We start from the raw sequence: 21389 nt of genomic DNA, 5'->3' as shown, positions 1-21389 counted from the left end.
TCAGAATCAGCCGGATAGGTAAAAGCATTCCGAAGTTATTAATGAATAAAGTGACACAGGTCATATTCATAAAATTTGCTCCGGTCCTTAAGGCCATTTCAGGCCCGGTCCTTAAGGGGTTAAGCAACTCCCTTTAAATTAACTTATACAAACTGCGTAAGACAGCCAGCTCAGCTGTTTTAGCTTTCTGACTACTTCTGCTGACTACAAGGAGGCCAAAGGAAGCTGGGGAGCCTTCTTTCTAGATATAGGTGTGGGTCCAGCATCTTTGAGATATTTCTAGCGTACCCCTGCAACTTTTGTTGATTGCAGCTTCCATAAAGCTCGATCATCTTGTTGTACAGTCTGTGCACCCAATACAGAAATTAAAGAGGTTATCCAGCGCTACAAAAACATGGCCACTTTCCCCCCTCTCTTGTCTCTAAATTTTGAGGGTTTTTAAACTCAATTCCATTTAAGTAAATGGAGCTTAATTGCTAACCACACCTGAACTGGAGACAAGAGAGGAGGAAAAGTGGCCATGTTTTAGTAGCACTGGATAACCCCTTTAAGTGCATTTAACATTGCAGCCTCCAGGGCCACTATCGACAAGGGTGGGGGTATTTGTAAAGAAGGTGTATGTTATGTAAACCAAAAAAATCATGCCACTTTTTGGGACACATTTTAGGCATAGAACTAAGTCAACTAATATGTGGTGCAAACTTTCTTAAGATGAACCAGATTTTCAACCAGCATGAGTAACTGTGATGAATGGGGTGCATTCTTGGAACTGTCCAGAGGAGTAGCAAATCCGCATAGAAAGCATCTCCTGTTTCAGACAGTTCCTGACGTGGCAACAGAGAGCACTATGTCAGACTGAAAAGAATATAGCACTTCCTGCAGGACATACAGCAGCTCATAAGTACTGGAAGACTTGCGAGTTTTAAATTTCTATAAACTTTTAAATAAACTTTTTGCCAGTTGTTTGAAAACATTTTTTCACCCCGTTAATATTTACTTTAACACATTACTAATAGGAATCCTTTAACAATTTTCTATGAGCTGTAATTGTGTAAACATATTTTAATAGGCCATGTTACAATTACAAAAGAAAAGAATGGAAATATGTCTGTCTGGAAGGTTAAGGTAAGCCGTAGTATAGGATTGATGGATCTTGGCTCTAGTAAATGAGAGTGTTTCTTTTCAAAGAACATTCTTAATGCTTAGAAGGAGCTTTACTGCATGGTGTACATTGCACTTATGATGAACTCATTGGTTTACAATACCAATTAAATAATCATCAAAGAACATGCAGCCACAGGAATGCCGGAGGCTGATCTTCTTGACTGAAGAGTTTACTATTGATAGTAAGGAAAGAAAAGCTATGACCATCTTTTATCCAGTGTTCAGTTTTTACAAGTATGGTGCTATGAGCTCATAGCTGTAGGAGTGTTAGGACCACACACATCTCACAACCACAAGACTAATAGCACCTACAGCATTCCTAACATTGGCAATAAATCTCATACCATTTGGAGTAAATTATTTTGGAAATTTATTTATTTACATGAACGTTTGGAAAACATGTGAAATAATTAATATTTGTGCTTATAGCTAAACAATGGAAGAATGTGCTCACATTTACAAAACAATAGAATGGTAGCATGATTAAGCCTTACTGCACGCTGCATCTGAGTCTTGGGGATGTTGGGGATCCAGAAGGCTCCATTTACCTGATAGATACAGCAAAGAGATCACTACTGTCAGGAAGACCAGCCAAAGAAGACACTGTCAGCTGCTGGTTAAAGCAATCCTGCTCCACACTGATGAGGGGCAACCCCCTGAAACAACTGTCGGTGGGTGGGTACCTGACCTTGTTATTTCCCTTGTCATATGATAAGACTCATAATTGAGTTGGATGCTGACTGAAGGGGCCACTAATTATGGTGGTTTTGGTGGTCTCCATACGGGAGCCATCGCTTTGCTAGGTCCTTCCCTGGAGGGGTATCTGGCTAGGCCCGTGTTTTAAGACTCGTAACTGAGGCCTCGTAGACCTCTTTGCATATTGATGTTTCCCAGGGAGCAATGCAGCTAGGATTTTACTGTCTTGAGCGCTTTAACCAGCAGCGGACATTGTCCTTTTTCGATTGTCTCCCTGAGATCGGTGATCTGTTTGCCATATTGGTCTTCTAGGCATTGCTCCCACCTAATTAGAATCCTGTTCCTCACTGATGATGGGCAACACCCTAAAACAGCTGTGTGTAGATGGATAACTGGCCTTGGTATCTCCCTGGTCATATCATAAGACTTGTAACTGAGTTGGATACTGACTGAAGGAGCCACTTAATATGGTGGTTTTGGTGGTCTCAGTACAGGAGCCATCCCTTTGCTAGGTCCTTCCCTGAAGGGATATCTCAGTAGCTGATTATAAAAGCACCATTCCGGGGCCCAGAGCTCCTGGGGGCCCTTGGCCACCCAAAAAGATTTACTGAAAATACTTTCAGTGGTGTATAGTCTCCTGGCACAGGCACGCCTGTTACCATTGTGTGTACCCCACTGTGATGTGTCGGTGATGGTCACAATATAGGACCATATTGCATGAAAATGCGAGTGCCGCTGTTTTTGTCTGCAAGTTGCCATAGTAACAGTGGGGGGGCCAGGCTTGGTGAACAGCCTGTGCCTATGGTAAAGTTAATCCGCCCCTGGGGTATCAAGCTAGTCCGTGTTTTGAGACTCGTAATGGAGGCTCCATGGACCTCTTTGCATATTTACCTTATAGAGGCACTGAGTGGCATGCATCTAGGTAAGTGCAGCGACCCCAAAAATGTATAGAATGTGATTTGTTTTACTTCCAATTGGAGCCTATAATTGATGTATGGCACTAATTGCCTGTAAAGTGGTATATGTAATGCATATAATGTCAAAGGTTAATTCCTCCTGACATATACAATATATCACTAATGGAAAGCATGTTAATGAACAGCATGGTCTTTCTGTTTTCAGCAAATAAAAAGCATACACAGTAAGGTTACGGTTATATGTCAGACATATCAATTAAAGATACAAAGGAGTAATTAACTTCTATTTCTTTATTTTGGGAGGGTGAGCTAAAAATGCTATAAAGCATGCTGGATAAATATAATACATGTATGACCTTAATTAAGCCCTAGTAGAACTTAAATCCGCATTGCAGGAAAAAAAAGGAACCTCGTACTTCATGCATGAAAGAAAAATATTGTGAATCCACACAAATAATCTATGTTGAATCCATGTCTAAAATACATAGTCTATTTGTAAACATTCTGAATTGAAAGACAGGTTTATTAAAGGTTTTCTCTACTTTGGACAATCCCTACGTATTAGAAGACTCCCTTGACAATTTAGTAGTGATCATAATGTTTCCTCCTGCTGGGACCACTACCAATCACCTGTAGTCTGTGGAGAAAGTTTTTAGCTTTCCTGCAGCACCACCACAGGCAAAATTAAATATTAGGGTAGCTTAATGCGTACCAAAAATCTGCTATGATTCCCAGGGCTGTCATTTTTTATGGGTTTATATACTTGCAGCAAATTTTTCATTCCACTGCCAGTATTTAAAGCCCCTTCCCACCTATCCCAGAGCTGCTTGGCTCCTGCTTGCTTCTTGGGCTTCCGGCTCCCTGGTATCCTGCTCAGCCAATCAATGCACTGCCCCACTTCAGGGTGCCGAAAATCTAAGAAGCAAGCAGGAACCGGGCAGCTCTGGGTTAAGTGGAAAGGGGGTCATGCAGCGGAATGAAAAATCTGCCACGAGTATGTAAAGCCATAAAAAAAAATGACAGTATCAGAACTTGAAGCGTGAAATCCGCTGCGATCTGGTACTTGAAGGCACCCTTACACTGTTTTTTGTTTACTTAGGACAGCCCCCTCCAGAGTTAGAGATAGTGTTTGTAGATGGCGCTTTCTACTTTGGCCAAAAGCTTGGCATCTTAAGCAGAGGGCTGTCTTTATTAATTTAAAATTTCCTGACATAAATTTTTTTTTCACCTTTTTTCACCTTCAGGTTGTATATGTGGATGGTATTTTCTTAAACCACTAAAAGTACTCTCTGAGCTTCCCCCTTCCCTATGACATCCTGTGTACATGACATGGACCTCCTGATTAAAAAGTAGTCCTTCATTTAGTAAATGTCATGAAGCAAATATTTCTGAAATATTTACATAACATTCTTAGGGCAGACTTCCAGAAAGTAAAGCAAGCAGCTAATAGTGAACGAATATGCCTAGGTGGAAGTTGCTCTCTGCATAGCAGGAATAGGTCATAGTCACTTTATATTCAGCACTAACTGACCTATGTATATATATATATATATATATATATATATATATATGTGCATTACTGCCGAATAACTTCAGCAAGTATGTCTAAATATAGTAATGCTTTTATTTGTGTAGCTCATAAATGCTAAAGATCACATTTTTTCACTTACAAATGGGCCATAAAGAAAAACTGTACTTTCCAACTCACAAAAAAAAATCCTTAATCAAAAATACTTAACGCTACAGAATTTAATTCTTGCTCCTGACTACTGTGGTAGTCGTTGTTCTTGCCTTCTTTGAGCACATTTGGAAGGATATTATCCAATGTGAGTTCAGATGCATTCAGGATAGAGTTCAGAATAAATGCATTGCTGCGCAAAGCATGCAAGCTGCCCTCTCTTGGCCACCCACGTGTCTACTGTGTGGGGTCTCTGTAAGGTCTACTTAAGAAAAGTTACAAAGATAACATCTGCAGTTTAAATAAAACCGTAATTTATAAGCTGTATAAATTAAGAGTTTGTGCAAAATGCAATCCAAACAAGGCAGATAAGCGTTCTCCTCAAATCTCTGTTACAGCACTATAAATCATGTGTGTGTGTGTGTGTGTGTGTGTGTGTGTGTGTGTGTGTGTGCGCGCGCAGGGGGGGGGATAGTGGCCCTTTTAAAGCGTAACTGTCATGTTTTTTTTATTGCAGAAATCAGTAGTATAAGCGATTTTAAGAAACTCTGTAATAGGTTTCATCAGCCAAAAAAGCCTCCTTCTGTACTCAAGAAGCAATTTCCCAGCCTCCCCCCCTGACTTCTTATCTGTGCATTATCAGGCAAACACGGCTTCATTACAGAGAAGCCAGTGAAGACGGGCTCTGCTCTCTCCATTGTAAGCCTATGAAGGGGGGAGGGGCCGAGGTAGATGAGGGAGCAGGAAGAGGTGACATGAAGGTCAGCTGTTTGTAGACTCTCTGGGCTTATAAACCGCAGGATTCAGGTGTCAGAAAGGTCAGTGCTTATCTATGAACTTACTGAGAGAAGATTGCAGGGTGTTGTCCTGTGCAGGACTGCTCTGTGCTCAGTCACTCCTAACAGCCCCTCCCCTCTCCATAGCCACATAATGGAGACAGAAATCCTGCTTCATTTGATGTGAGGGGGGAGGCTGGGAGATTGCTTTTTCAGTACAGAAGGAAACTCTTTTAGTACATAAAACCTATTACAGAGTTTCTTAAAATCGCTTGTACTGTTGATAGTTAATGTTTTCAGAAAAATGACCCTGAAATGACAGTTACGCTTTAAATGTTTCACAATATGTGTGCATTTTAATGGGAAAAAATAGTGTTCCCTTGAAGAAGCATTCTGTTTTTTTTTTTATTCCTCCCCCTGCTGCAGGCTGGAGCATATACTTACCATTGATGACCTGTTCAAATCCTGCGGGTGGTGACGTTGCGTTTCTTCTTACCCCTCTTCTTTCTACAGAGTTATTGAAGGGCGGAAGTTGGGGTCTCCAATGTATCTCTATAAGAGCACTCTTTTAAAAGGCAGGGGCACGGGGAAAGTAACAAAGAGTATTAACTAACCTTTCCCTGTGCCCCTTCAGCCCCAGATCACTGCTCTGGGATCTCTGGCACTGCCCACATCACAACCCGATTGATGGACTGGCACTGAGCCAGTCAGTGACTGGGGCGGGATGACGTTCCAGTCACTGAATGGCTTAGTGGGCTGTCCATCAGCCAGGACTGGCATTTTCCCCCAAGTTCTGATGTCATCAAAACTTGGGGAAAAATGTCTTCCACCAGGTGTCCCAAGGCCGTTTCTGATACTCACACGGGCACAGGGAGAGGTAAGTTAGGAGTCATTATTACATTCCCCGTTGCCCCTGCCCATCTTTGAAGATGGCTGGACTTCTCCTTTAAGTGAAAGGCATGGGGGGGGGGGGGGGGATAAAGCTGTAAAACTTGAAACAACTCAATAAGGACTCAATGGGGGATATTTATCAAACTGGTGTAAAGTAGAATTGTCTTAGTTGCCCCTAGCAACCAATCAGATTCTACCTTTCATTTTTCAATAAATCTGTGAGGAATAAAAGGTGGAATCTGATTGGTTGCCAAGGGCAACTAAGACAATTCTACTGTATACCAGCTTGATAAATCTCCCCCAGAGTTTTTCTTAGAAGGACTTTTAGCAGCCTGTAGTAAATAATCTTTAGTTGTACAACTATATATATATATATATGTTCTGTGTTATGTAGTCTTGGAAGAATTAATATAGGGTATATCTAGTTATATTTCTTTAGTAATTAATATAGGGTATATCTAGTTATATTTCTTTAGCAATTAATATAGGGTATATCTAGTTATATTTCTTTAATACCCTGAAAATTATTCACAAGATGCTTATATGGGAGAATGTATGATGTTGCAGCCGGTCAATACTTGCATTTAGTTATCTACATAAAAATCTACTGGCCTGTCCTTGGCATCAGAAGTAATGTTGCCCTGCTTCACATTGAAGACATAATTATATAAATTATGCATTAAAAGAGAAGTATAATCTCACATCTGGACTATTTGTCTAAATAAATGTTGCTAATCAGAAGTTATATACAAAAAAATATGCAGCTTTTGTTTAACTTTAATAATCTGTTCTTTTAGCTTTAGGCTGCAGCTATTAATATTGTTTTAGTTACTGACGCTTCATCAGCCTCATGTATGACCTATTGTTATGGAGAAGGTAACACAGCGCTTCTTCCTCTTCTTTTTGTTATGAATAGTTAACAAAATATAAATATCATAAGATGTGATATAAAGCAAGTTTGCAATATACATTCATTATTTTTTCTTGTTGTTATCTTGCTGTAAAACAAAGCTGAACTTACCGGAAATCCAGGTCCAGTCTCCTGAAGGCAGATTTTCTGACTTGTGCTGGTTGTAAAAAACAGACTAAACACAGGAATTCCGGCCAGTACAGAGTCACGTGTCAATGTGTCCATCAATCACATGACTGCCTTCTCTGTGAGCGCTCAGATGGCCTGGAATACACAGGACTTCCTATTTTCTGATTCTTTTTAGACAGTCAGAAAACAGGAAGTGCCGTGTTTTCCATAATAACATAAAAAAATTATGAATGTAAATTGCAAACTTGCTTTATATTACATCTACTGGTGATTTAGTTTTTAAAAGTTATAACGACAGTGACACATTAAGTACATCTATGAAATCTAAAATAATAGCAATAATAATAATAATAATGATTAGGGATGGTCCGAACCCTCCGAGGTTCGGGTTCGTATGAACCCGAATGCTCGGCATCAGATTCCCGCTGTCTGCCCGATCTGTGGAGCGGGTGGATACAGCGGGAGGACTGCCTGGAAAACTGAGATACAGCCTATGGCTATGGCTGTATCCCAATTTTCCAGGCGGTCCTCCCGCTGGATCCGCCCGATGCACGGAGCGGGCAGACAGCGGGAATCATTACCGAGAGTTCGGGTTCATACGAACTCGAACCGAACTCGGTTCAGACCATCCCTAATAATAATAATAAAATATATAACAGCAATAAAACAATACTTTTTATAACTTGCATATGGAATTTTTCTGTATTTTCCCCCTCTACAGGCTAAAGCTCTAAGTGTAAGTTTTCACTAAGCTCACCCCATCCCCTAGGCTTTTGTGGGTAGAATATAACCTGGTCACTCAGTGATCTAATAGTCTAGTCTATTTCAAAATTGTTGTACTATTGATTTTTTTTTACATTTGTTGAAAGAACTGAGCTCATTTAAAGGTAAACTGTTGCCACTCATAACCTCTCTGTTTCAGTAAGTACTTGTATTCCCCATGAAATAACAATTTTGGATCACCTATTTGGATAACCTAGCTCTGTGATGTGTTATTCCATTGTTATTCTTATTAGAAATTAATGTTTTATTAACCAACTAGGTTGGTTAGGTTTGGGGCATGTCCCTTCACAGTCAGGCACTGTCAGCTCTGATTGGATAATATGTAGGAACATACTTCCAATGGGTAACACCCAGTCACTGTATTACAGACAAACAGCACAGCCCAGAACTATAAAAATAAACCCAAATTATTATTTCATAGACATTACATGTATTTGTAATGATGGACAGACCAATCCTCTTTAATGAGATGCGTTTATACCCCAAAAGGAATCCAAACTACAAAATTATGCCAACACTTTGGGAAATAATGACTTTTCATTTCTTATGCGTTCTCTAGCAAATGTAAAAACAATTCAAAACTTTAATATATGTTACAATCATTTTAACAAGACCTACAGTATATTCAGACTGACAAACAATCCTTTAGTTTAAAGATTCTATCATATTAGGAATCATAAATATCTTCACAATATCAATGTGGTTCTGGATCAAGCAACAATTTCCTTCTAGGGGCCGTAATACACAGCCTGACATTTAATATAAGCGAGCGACAATCTGCTAGATTAGACGGCTTGATGATCGTGAAGCAAGGGCTGCACGGACATCGTTAGTAGTGTATATAGTATATATGGTGTATATAGTATGTAGTATGTATATAGTAAATAACTTATTATAGTAATATACTTTACCTCTCCATGCTCCTCAGAATCCTTCTAGCTTCTCCCTGCTCACTGCCGCAGCCATCTTTGAGGTGACAGACTGCACAGCCAATTACTGGTCGAGATAGGACAGTGCCGCGACCAGTGATTGGCTGAGCGGCCTGTCACTGCACAGATATCTTCAGACATGCCAGTGGCACCTGCGGTGAGATGCTAGAAGGACACTGGGGAGGTAAGTATTAAATCTATTATTGTACTTTACACATTTCTCAGCCGCTGGCCACACATCAGATGCAGAGATGCAGAGATGTTAAAAGACATCTATCAGCCGATGATTGTTTTTTTTGGCTGATTGTTGCCTTCGTTACACAGAGCAATAATCTGCCAAATCAGCCTGATTAAGCAGATTATGTGTAATCAGGCCCTTACTAGCACTGTTGTCTAAAGGCCCTATTCCCGGAACGATTATCAGCCGTATTCGGCCGTTATGGCCGATAAATGTCCCATGGAATAGAAGGCAACAATCAGCCAACATCGTTTATGTCAGCTGATCGTTGCGTTATTTGTCTTTCAAACATGTTGAAAGAAAACGACTCATACAGCAACGATCAGCTGCCATTGCATCGTGGAATAGGAGTGGCGGCAGCAGATCGCTGCTGTATGCCATGGGCTGCCCGGACGATCTAGCGATCACCCGGGCAGCCCCCGCACCACCTTATCTTTTGACAACTTTAATTAAAGTATTGTATTGCCCACAAAATGTATGCAAATCACCAATATACATTTATTATGGGAAATGCACATAAAGTGTTTTTGTCACTGCACTTAGTACTACATCAAGGCTTCACTTCCTGGATAACATGGTGATGTCAAAACCCAACTCCCAGAGCAGTGCGGGCTGTGGCTGCTGGAGAGGATGATGGCAGGGGGACACTGAGGGACACTGAGCATCCCTCTGCCCCTATCCTCACCAGCAGCCACAGCCTGCACAGCTCTGGGAGTCTGGTCGTGACATCACCATTTTATCCAGGAAGTGAAGCCTTGATGCAGTAGTAAGTGCAGGGGAAAAAAAGCACTTTATAAGCATTTCCTGTAATAAGTGTATATTGGTGATTTTTATAACTTTTTTTGCAGGGGAGGGCAATACAATACTTTAGTAAAAATTGTCGCCGGACTTCTCCTTTGTCATTGTTCAAATGTTGCCTATTGCATGTTTTGCTATGTGTACTTCAATTCTACCAAACCAACACAATAGTTGAATCTGAAGTTGGCATGGGAACATAATTCATGAATATAGGTTTTGTATTAACTATTTGTATTTGTATTTTCTGCACTGGATTAAATGTACTGCGAGGTCTAAGAAATGCATGTTGTTAATGTCAAGGTTCTAGAAGGTCTAAAACTTAGAAAAACAAGCTGACTTCTTACCATGCAAAATATGCGTCTTCGAGATATTTATAATGTCCGATAATGTGAAAACATGGACACAGTTCACAAATGTTATTCTTCCATTAACTACAGGAAATGTATTCCTTGCTGTAGACGCATATTATATGTGCATAGGGGCCTCGGTTTTCTGACATCTCTTGTGCAGGGCTATAATCGTTTTTCATGCATCGTGGGTCTCATCTCAATCCACTTTCTGGCAAGTCATCATACATTATGTAAACAGTAAAACAAATGTCCTGTTTCACTGCTTACATTAACGTTTTTAGTGTATTTTTACAGAAAATGTTGCCCGTGTATATGATGTCAGAAAAAATAAATGCATTTTAGCTTACATTACAGAGAGTATTCAAGCAATGTTATGTTACATTCCTATTTTGCGCATCAGCCAAAATCATACTGTATATTCTAGAATTACTATCAGTAAGAAATGAAGGCCCAGATATATTGGCTATGCTAGGCACAAACCTTGCAGAAATGAGCTAGATGTGGTGGTTTGGAAATCCAATGGATAGAAAGACATAGCTAGGGGATCAGCCTTTGGGGTGAGTGAGTCTGAGTGGGGCACCAAACGATTATAATGCTTTCCGGAAAAAATAATTGAATATTTTGCTCCAAAGGAGTGAAAGCCGTGTAAACGGTTTTCTACATTTCACATATAACCTAAAAAAAATTAAAGGTATTCAGGATTAGAAAAAAATGGCTGTTCTCTCCCAGAAACAGCACCATTCCTGTAATCACTTTGGGTGTGGTGTTGCAGCTCAGTTCAACTGAAGTGAAAGGAGTTATGTTTTAATACTGCACACAACCATTTGATGCTGTCTTTGACAGAAAGTGGCTATGTTATGCTAATCCTGGATACACCTTTACGCAATTACAGTGCTGCTACATTCAGTGACTCACAGGGAAGGGAGGGGGGGTCTTCTCTGATCTGAATCGCTTTTCGTTTTCTTCTCCATCTGTCCCGGCCATCATGAAGACTTCTGTTGGTGATGGCTTGTCTCTGCGGAATTAGCCAGACAAACATTTTAGGCTCTTGGCTCCAGCATTATCCTCACTCCTACACAGAGTCCCAGTCTGTATTGCACAATGGTGTAACAGGATCCACTTTGTGCCTCTTGTAGTATTTAGGCCCAATTTGGGCCCTGAGATAATACTCAGGGACACTCTATGCCTTCACATAGTAGAAAAGCCACCATCTAGGTCCTCATATAGTCAGTCAGAGCCATTTGCCGCACCTGGTGGCCGAGTGGAGCACCCCAGGATCTGGGGGCCCGGCATTTGCACAGGAGCTGATGCCAGTGACCAAAGACTAGCTTGGCCTGGTCCCCGACCACCAACATCAGTACCCCAAAAATCAGACAGCAATTATAGCTTAGCTTTTCTTTCTCAGAATGGACTTTGATTGGTATCTTTATGACATAAAAAAGAAATGTGACTTTTGTCTAAGACAGGATGATAAATCTGGGCCATTGTAGATATAGTGACATGTACAGCACCCTGGACCCAAGGGCACTTGTAATAATAATAATAATATATTGCTCACCTGTTTGCAGTTGTTTCAAATTCTTAAAACCATTGGTTGCTACAGTGCAATACAAGTTATACATTTTTTCTTTTTTTGAGATCTTTCTTTTTTCACATTTTCTAAATATGTATTACTTTATTTGTCGTTAGGGTGATTTTACGTGGAACAGTATGTCTGGCCGAACAGTTCGTCTGAAATCGGTTCCCATACAAAGTCTATCTGAACTGGAGCGCGCACGACTGCAAGAAGTTGCATTTTATCGTCTACAGCAAGATTTTGACTTAAGCTGTCAGATCACTATTCCCAAAGGTAAATGCTTCGTTTACAGCTTTTTAAATAACCGTTATGTATTGTTATCACTTATCAACTATTATTACTTAAGCATTGCAGTGATTTAGTTATTTACTTACCTGTTGGAGCATATAGAGACTTCTATAAAGTGACATCACAATCAAATAAAAAACCTGAAGAAACGTGAGAAATGTTATTGAAATATGGCGTACCAAGCCATTTCTGTGAATTACTATGCAAAACATTATTTTCAATTGGAGCAAACTTCAAAGAATGCCTTAGTGATAAGATTCAGAACATTGTTAAAGACTATCATAATAACTGCAGAAGTCTTTTGGTCTCGGCTAAGTACAGGTATCATTACTGTACAATTACAAGGCGACTAGGAAAATGTGATTCAGGGAAAATAAAGGTAGAAATTATTAAATCCAAGGAAATCACCAATAGACTTGGCATTCAAAAAAAAATAAATAAAACCCCCTGGATGATTTCCAAATTGTGCTGTGTGTAAAATTTATACATTGTATGAACTGTCAAACATGGAGGTGGCAATGTAGAAATGCTTCTATGCATAGACATGTCTTACCTATATAATCAATCTTTTTTTAATGTACAAAAAAGTATAATATGCAGTTGTAGCAAACACTTTCCAGTGCCCATGGTGTGTGATGGGGCAAATAACTCAAAATCACCTAGTCTGTCGAACCTGTCAGCAGCTAAATAAGGGTATAAATAAATACCAACAAGAAGACACTGAACCTCAAAATTATCACAAAGAATATATAAACAAGCTTTATTATTAAAAACACATCCATTTGGAAAAATTCATTTAAAGAGAATGTACCATCAGGTACACTGTTTTCAAATCATATATGAATCGAATGGCGCCAGTACGGAGAAGTCAATGCCGCTGTGCTTTTTTTGAACTGTGGCCCGGTTCCCCCATACGGGGCCATTCTATTCATTATTACCGAGCCGGTGGTGAAGCACTGAAGGCGGGCCGGCCCGCCCCCAGTGGGTGGAAACCCTAGCCCCTCCATGACGCGGCTCCATTAGAATCAATGTTCAAAAAAAGGACCACGGCACCGGCTTCCCCGTGCCGGCGCCGTTCGATTCAAGTGTGATTTTAAAGAGCGTGTACCCGATGGTACATTCTCTTTAACACAATGATCAATGACTGCAAGAGAAGATAAAAACAGCGAGCAAAAAAAGGGGGGCTGCTGCAGATGGACTACTGTTACTGCCACAATGCTAAATACATATAAAGTGCCAAAGATCTATTGTTACCTAATACTAAGGATAACACATAAGATAAAGGGCATATAACAGTACATGTAAACATACCTAACAATGGGGAAACCATCAAGAAGAGTATATGACAAAGAAGTGAATGGTAGTACCTATGTATAAATAACAATGGCGTCCACTGGCTGCCCCTGCCCCGATGCACGTTTTGGCAATGCCTTTTTTCGAAAAATAATTTTGAAGTTCAGTGTCTTCTTGTTGGTATTTAGTTAGTTGCTAAAACCCATTTCTTTCTTATTTTGCTTCAATACTTATTCCCCATCACAGTATTCTTTGTATGTTTCTGGGTGGTGGATTTTTGTATGCTATTCATTGGTACGTAAGGGTATAAATAAGCTCATGACTATGTTCACATTAAAAAGAGAGCATTTTTTTTTTTTTAAGTCTGTTATTACCAAATTATAACTAAAGTCAATGGAATGACTGCTGTCCAAGAAAGTTACGGCCAAGGCGTACGACAGGGAGAAGGGGCAGATTCACCCTTCCTCCCTGGCATATGCCTGCCGTATTCCCCGCTTGCCCGATGGGTGGGCAGGGGGGCTCAGGGGGGGGGGGGGGGGCGGCAAAGCAGGGATGAGGCGTGGCCTCCTCTTGCATCTCATTTATCATAATTTACATCTGCTCGCAGGCTTAAATCATGATTCAAATCTACACCTGCTGGAAGACGGTGTAGATTTGTTGTGCCAGATTTACTAAGAGGCGTGGACCTAATTTAGGGCACCGGTCTTGATAAATCCCCCTATAGTGTATTGAATAACAAATGTTTTTTGCACAGAACTCAAATTTATGTTCATAACAATTATTTGTGGCCTTTTTTTTTTTTTTTTTTTTTTACAAACAACAGACGTCACTTTTAGTTGTTCATGCAGAGATTTTTTTGTTCATTGTCCTTTCACCATCTTTACTATTAAGTTCAATGGACCTTCAAAAAAGAATCACACCCAAAAGGTCTTGAATTAGAATAATGTACCAACAGACATCATTTTGAACATGGGTTATGTTCAAGAATTCTAGAAGTAAATTTTCTCATTTTCTCACTTCATATCTTGTGATCAGAATAAATTGCTAGCTAAATGACTTCTACAGAATTTGGAGAAAATAAAATACAAAAAATGCAGCGCTCAGAGATGGGAACTATAAAAGTATTGAAAATGAAGCCGTTAACACGGCATAAGGCACTCACTTCACAGTGGGGGAAAGGCTGATGTCATTCAAGCCAGACCCCCTCCAGGACGCTTGTAGGTAATTGAAGGTCAGTTTAGTCCACCTTATTCATTCCAAAGGTTCCGTTTATTAGTGGTAATGGCAACGCGTTTCAGTGGGGTAACACCCACCTTTATCAAGCCAACATATGACAGATAACAAGTAGTATTTATACAGTGCATGTACTTACATCCTCGGGTGGTGTGCGATCACATCCCGCGCCAAACCGGAAATGACGCTACTCACTAGCGCCTCCGGCTTGGCCGGACGTGACGTATCGCGATCCTTCATGCCGGAAGGACCTTGCGTTTCACTAATGCGTTCCACTTATACCGGAAGTGACTCCGGATAAAGTGGATGCGGTTCACATGCGTTCCACAAAGCAAAACTACAGGTATAGGTAGAATGCTATTATAAAATTCATATACTAACAATAATTAAAAGCATATTAATATATATACATACAAAGAATTATATAAAAATATATCAATGATTATCTATTATAAAAATCGAGAATCATGATCAGGCTAAAGGATCCTTTAGCCTGATCATGATTCTCGATTTTTATAATAGATAGTCATTGATATATTTTTATATAATTCTTTGTATGTATATATATTAATATGCTTTTAGTTATTGTTAGTATATGAATTTTATAATAGCATTCTACCTATACCTGTAGTTTTGCTTTGTGGAACGCATGTGAACCGCATCCACTTTATCCGGAGTCACTTCCGGTATAAGTGGAACGCATTAGTGAAACGCAAGGTCCTTCCGGCATGAAGGATCGCGATACGTCACGTCCGGCCAAGCCGGAGGCGCTAGTGAGTAGCGTCATTTCCGGTTTGGCGCGGGATGTGATCGCACACCACCCGAGGATGTAAGTACATGCACTGTATAAATACTACTTGTTATCTGTCATATGTTGGCTTGATAAAGGTGGGTGTTACCCCACTGAAACGCGTTGCCATTACCACTAATAAACGGAACCTTTGGAATGAATAAGGTGGACTAAACTGACCTTCAATTACCTACAAGCGTCCTGGAGGGGGTCTGGCTTGAATGACATCAGCCTTTCCCCCACTGTGAAGTGAGTGCCTTATGCCGTGTTAACGGCTTCATTTTCAATACTTTTATAGTTCCCATCTCTGAGCGCTGCATTTTTTGTATTTTATTTTCTCCATATATATACCGGGGTGGTCTCTCCTTCTCGGGTATTGCTGAGCGCCCTCCTTGTAGATGTTACATACAACAGAGATCGGAGTTACATTGTGTTCTTGGATACTGGTGTAGTGGGATTAGGGGGGACATCTCCCCATACCCACATACACCGGGTAAGTCCCTTTCCTCTTTTCTTTCCCGTTTCTCCCTTCCCTCCCTTCCCCCCCCCCCCTCCTTCCTTTTTGTATACCCTTGGATGAGCGCTGTCCCTAACTTGCGGTTCTACAGAATTTGATAACTATAACTTGTCATATTTTTACACTCCAGAAATGCATTGAGGCTCCATTTGACCTCTTGCACTGAGTTCACTATGACAACTTCCTCAGGCAGAGAGTTCTATAGCTTCACTACTCTTACAGTAAATCCATTTAGTGTTGAATTTCCTTCTGTGTTGGTGTAAAAAAAAATCTTCAAGGCATAGCTTCAGGTACAGTCCTATGTGTAAAAACATCATGGGGTAGCTAAATGCATTCACTGTAGACTAAATTTCCCATGTAACATAGTGACATAGTAAATAAGGTTGAAAGAAGACAAGAGTCCATCAAGTTCAACCTAGGGAAACCCTACTGTGTTAATCCAGGGGAAGGCAAAAATCCCTATGAGGTAGATGACAATTGCCCCATCACAGGGAGAAAATTTCTTCCCAACTCCAATGGCAATCAGAATAATTTCCTGGTTCAACGTATCACCGGAAATCTAATGCCCATAACTTGTTGTATTATATTTTTTAAGAAAAGCATCCAGGCCTTCCTTGAACTTATTTAATGAATCGGCCATGACAACATCATGTGGCAGAGAGTTCCACAGTCTTACCGCTCGTACAGTAAAGAACATGCGTCGATGCTGATGGTGAAATCTTCTTTCCTCTAGATATAGAGGATGCCCCCTTGGCATGGTTACAGACCTAGGAATAAAAAGACCACTACAAAGACCTCTGTACTGTCCATTCATATATTTGTACATTGTAATCACATCGCCCCTAAGACGTCTTTTTTCCAGCGTAAATAACCCCAAGCTTGATAACCAGTCCTGGTACTGTAACCCACCCATTCCCTTAATGACCTTTTTTGCCCTCCTCTGCAACGGTTCCAGTTCAGCTGTGTCCTTCTTATATACCGGTGCCCAAAACTGTACACAGTATTCCATGTGTGGTCTGACCTGTGATTTATAAAGAGGAAAAACTATGTTCTCATTTTTAGCATCTATACCTCTTTTGATGCAACCCATTATTCTATTAGCCTTGGCAGCTGCTGCCTGGCACTAATCACTAAAGTTGAGATTACTGTCCACCAAAACCCCCAGGTCCTTCTCTGAAGCAGTTCTACACAGTGTTTTATTATTTAGCACATAACTGTACTTATTATTTCTGCGGCCCAAATGCATAACCTTACATTTATCCACGTTAAACTTCATTTGCAATTTCACCGCTCAAGCCTCCAGCTTCTCCAAATCCCTCTGTAATATGATATTATTCTCCTCTGTGGTGATTACTTTACCCAGTTTAGTATCATCTGCAAAAATGGAGATTCTACTCTGTAGCCCCTCAGCAAGATCATTAATAAAAATATTAAAAAGAAGTCGACCCAACACTGACCTCTGTGCTACCCCACTAGTAACTAAAACCCAATCTGAATATGCTCCATCTATGACCACCCTCTGTTTTCTATCTCTCAACCAGTTACTTACTAATTTGCATATATTTTCCCCCAGTCCCAGCATCCTTATTTTGTAGACCTTTGAAAAGTCCAGATACACAACATCCACAGCCTCCCCCAAGTCCAGTCTATAACTGACCTCTTCATAGAAGCCGATCAGATTAGTCTGACTGGAGCGATCCCTCATGAATTCATGTTGATGCTGCGTCATAAGATTATTTTCATTAAGATACTCCAGTATAGCATCTCTTACAAACCCCTTAAATACTTTACCTACTATAGATGTTAGACTTACAGGCCTATAGATTCCAGGATCACTCTTTGACCCCTTCTTGCATATTGGTACCACATTAGCTATGCGCCAGTCCTGTGGAACAATCCCTGTCATTATAGAATCTTTAAATATTAGGAATAAGGGTCTGTCTAACACAGTACTTGCAATTCTTGCAAAACTCTAGGATGGATACCTTCTGGGCCCGGTGACTTATGGATTTTAATGTTTTTAAGACGTCGCCCCACTTCTTGTTGTGTTAGGCCGGTGAGATTTATGGGAGGATTTACATTATCCCTAGTCTTGTTGTCTGTTATCCTTGTGTTTAACCTTGCCACTTCTCTGGCCATTCCTGTGTAGACAGAATCTTTACTTTATGGCTGACTTCCTGTGAACTACAGGATTACATCATCAACTAACAGACCCCTCCCACCCAAGATCTTCTACCCAAGTTCATCTGTATAATATGCATAGAAGAAAGGGAGCAGGATTGCAGTAATGTAGTAGATGAGTCCACACAATAATTAGATGCAAAGTTACAACACTCCCTTGACCTACACAGTCTGCTTTGTGCAGAATCCCATCCATATTCCTATGAGATATACCTTTGCACAGCTTTTTAAAACTAGCAGGAGGAAAACGGGAAGAAGACAGGAGACTGCATTATAACTTAAGTTAAAGAATTTCTATGTACTGTAATTGATCTATCACTTGCTACACTAGCGCTAGTGTGTGATGTAATGTGACTTCACCCTCATCTCTGCAAAACCAGAGGTAATGGAAAATATAGAAGGAGGATCATATCATAGAGAAAGAAGGAATTTTGTCTTCCACTAAGGTTAAAGGCATCTCCAAACTGATTAAATAATACACATTTAGACTATGTTCACACTCTGTATTTTTTTTAAAATGAACAGCTTCTGTTTGCAATCAAAACAACGTCCGTTCTTTTAAGCCTGGGTGGCATTGCATTGAAATCAATGCATTGCCGCCCATTCTGTGTGCGCGCCCTGCAGTGACAACACCCGTTGTTCCTCTTAGGGCCACGCAAATAATTGGCATGTGAATTATTTGTGGATGCTGATGCAGGAACAACGGCCAGTGTTCCAGCTCTGTCCAAACAATGTATGGCTGTTCTAACGGCCGTACACTGCATGGACTGCAATGGTTAATTATATTTCAGGCACACCCAAATTTGCCCGCAATCCAAATAAAATAAAATGATGTTCCTGCGGCTGATATGGTAATATTGGCCGCAGAAACATGACAAAACAGTGGCCGTTGTTAGACACGGCAAACAGCGTCGGTGTCAAACAATGGCCGGTCTTTATACATTCTGTGAACATAGCCGAAAGATGGAGGGGGGATAAAGAATAAATGGGAGAGATGAACATAATGTTTTAATAACTACATGTTAATATAGTCTAGACACAAAAATAAAGCATACTGCTTTATTTATTATTAAACATGATTATTGGGGATATGTTTATTGTACTTATTAAGTTTATTTTATTTTATTACTTTAACATTCTTTCTGTGGAAGGTAATATGTTTCCAGAAAGTTGTATTTGTAAGTAAACATAAAATATGTCCTATTCATATGCCTTGAAATGAATGTAAAGTTCTAGGCTAGCAGACACGGAGGTCAAAAGAAATGCTCCCTAGCTTTCCAAAAGTATGCAAAGCACCCTAGGACTGTGTAGAGAAACATGGCAAGATGTGTGGCTGACAGCAGTTGTTCTTTAAAATGTTTTATAAAATTGGAAAAGTATATAAGCACAATAAATTCACAAGCAAAGGTTCAATGAAATTATGTTTACGATGGCAAAAATCAATATACGTATTTTCGGTCTATGCCAAACTTGTCGGCTTGCCCTTTTTCCACTATTCTTTAAGCCAATAGAATTAGAACTAGGAAGTATAACTCACAACCTTTTTTTTCCTGTATATTTCCATTAATGACCAGCAACAACCAGCTAACTACTGAGTGACTTGTAATTACACTGAACAATGAGCGAACCATTAACTATGATGTTGGTGTCAGCACAAAATCAACGATCATCGACACATGTATGATTTCTCTTTGGTCGGTTGATCGTTGCCTGCATTTACACAAAACAATTATCATTTAAATTCGAACGATATAATGATTTTTTGCAGGATATTCATCCCCTGTAATAGGGCCTTTACACAATGGACTGTAAAATGGTTCACTGCATGCAGGCAGTATGGTTTCATTAGCTAAGCAGACTTTAGGGAAGGTGTGTTTGTTCACTGGACTGCTATACAACAAAACAGCCTGACAAACTACTCTTGCACCTTCAGAGAAGGTGAGTTAGTAGACTTTGATGTTATAGAGACTGCAAAGGCGATCAGGGCTGCTTGCATCCTGATGGTGCTCCAGTCTAAGCAGCAGGTATCCCCATGGAATAGGACAATTTCACCTGCCTTTTCAGCTACCTTAAAGGGAATCTGTCAGCACCTGGCCATGCCTGAGATGCTGACAGTGTGCTGTAGTTGGCAGGTCCCTAGGGACCATGTTACCCTTTGCTAATTTGTCAGTGGAAAGGACTTTGCACAATCTCGCATCTCCTACTGTAATGAAGAGTCAAAGAGGAATTGTGGCTCAGCGTTTGTGCAGCACTCTAGCACTCCTCACCACTCTTTCCTCCTCCCTCTTCTTAATTAATAATCAATGCTGTCCGGCCTCCTGCTCAGTCCCGCTGTCAGTCACTATCTGCCAACAGAGTACTGATCTGCAATAAGATATAGCTGAACCCCTTAGCCTGTGTAGGAGCTGTGGTCTAGGGGTAAGTCACCTGTCTAGAGACCAGAATCAGTTTGTTTTCTTTCGTTTGAATCTTCTGATGGTAATGAAATACATTTATTTCTTTTTCTCATTACTGTTTCATTTAAAAGTGCAAAGAATTCCCAATCAGGTTCAAATTAGTTTATTTTTTTTTTAATACAATCATGAGAACAATAAAAAAAATTCATTTCCATCAGGGGATTCAAACCAAAGAAAACAAACTGGTGCTGATCTCTAGACAGGTGACTTACCCGTAGACAACAGCTCCTACTCAGGCTAAAAATGTCAATTGTAATCTGATTACAGATCAGTTCATTGTTGGCAGATATTGGCTAAAAGCGTGACTGAGCAGGAGGCCCGGCAGCATTGATTATTCATGAAGGAGAGGGAGGAGGAAGGAGTGGTGAGGAATGCTAGAGTGAAGCACAAATGCTGAGCCACAACTTCTCTTTGACTCTGCACAGACAAATAACCAAAGGGTATCATGCTCACTAGGGGACTAGTGCTACAGCACACTGTCAGCACCTCAGGTGGGGCCCAGGTATTTACAGATTCCCTTTAAGACTTTGATGGCACAGAGAGAATGACCGAGCAGGGCTCCATAATACCTGACAAGCCTAGTTAACCAGTTACCAGTGTAAAATTTTCCAACAACTATTTTTCATGCACTTTCCATTTTCATACACAGTATTTGATTTTTCTGTGGGTTGTTGTTCTGAGTGGATTATATGTAGCATTAAATCTATATATCTAAATAAGGAATGGAAATTTCAATCTATGTACAATTTTAAATGCTTTTGTAATACAGTGCACTCTACCAAACAATAGCAGGTGT

General features: G+C 40.2%; 1 protein-coding gene across 1 annotated transcript in view; it reads left to right on the top strand.

The window, feature by feature from the left end:
* Window positions 1-21389, top strand: part of ARHGAP6 (Rho GTPase activating protein 6) — a 352127-nt gene that overhangs the window by 274085 nt on the left and 56653 nt on the right. Inside the window, exon 2 of the mRNA XM_069972958.1 lies at window positions 11949-12108. Coding sequence (XP_069829059.1) covers window positions 11949-12108 — 160 coding nt within the window. The remainder of the gene's footprint in view (window positions 1-11948; window positions 12109-21389) is intronic.

This window comes from Dendropsophus ebraccatus, chromosome 5 (genome assembly GCF_027789765.1).
Source record: "Dendropsophus ebraccatus isolate aDenEbr1 chromosome 5, aDenEbr1.pat, whole genome shotgun sequence".
NCBI classification, from domain to species: Eukaryota; Metazoa; Chordata; class Amphibia; order Anura; family Hylidae; genus Dendropsophus; species Dendropsophus ebraccatus.
The sequence above is the reverse complement of the archived record's forward strand: the minus strand, read 5'-3'. Positions and strand labels throughout refer to the sequence as shown.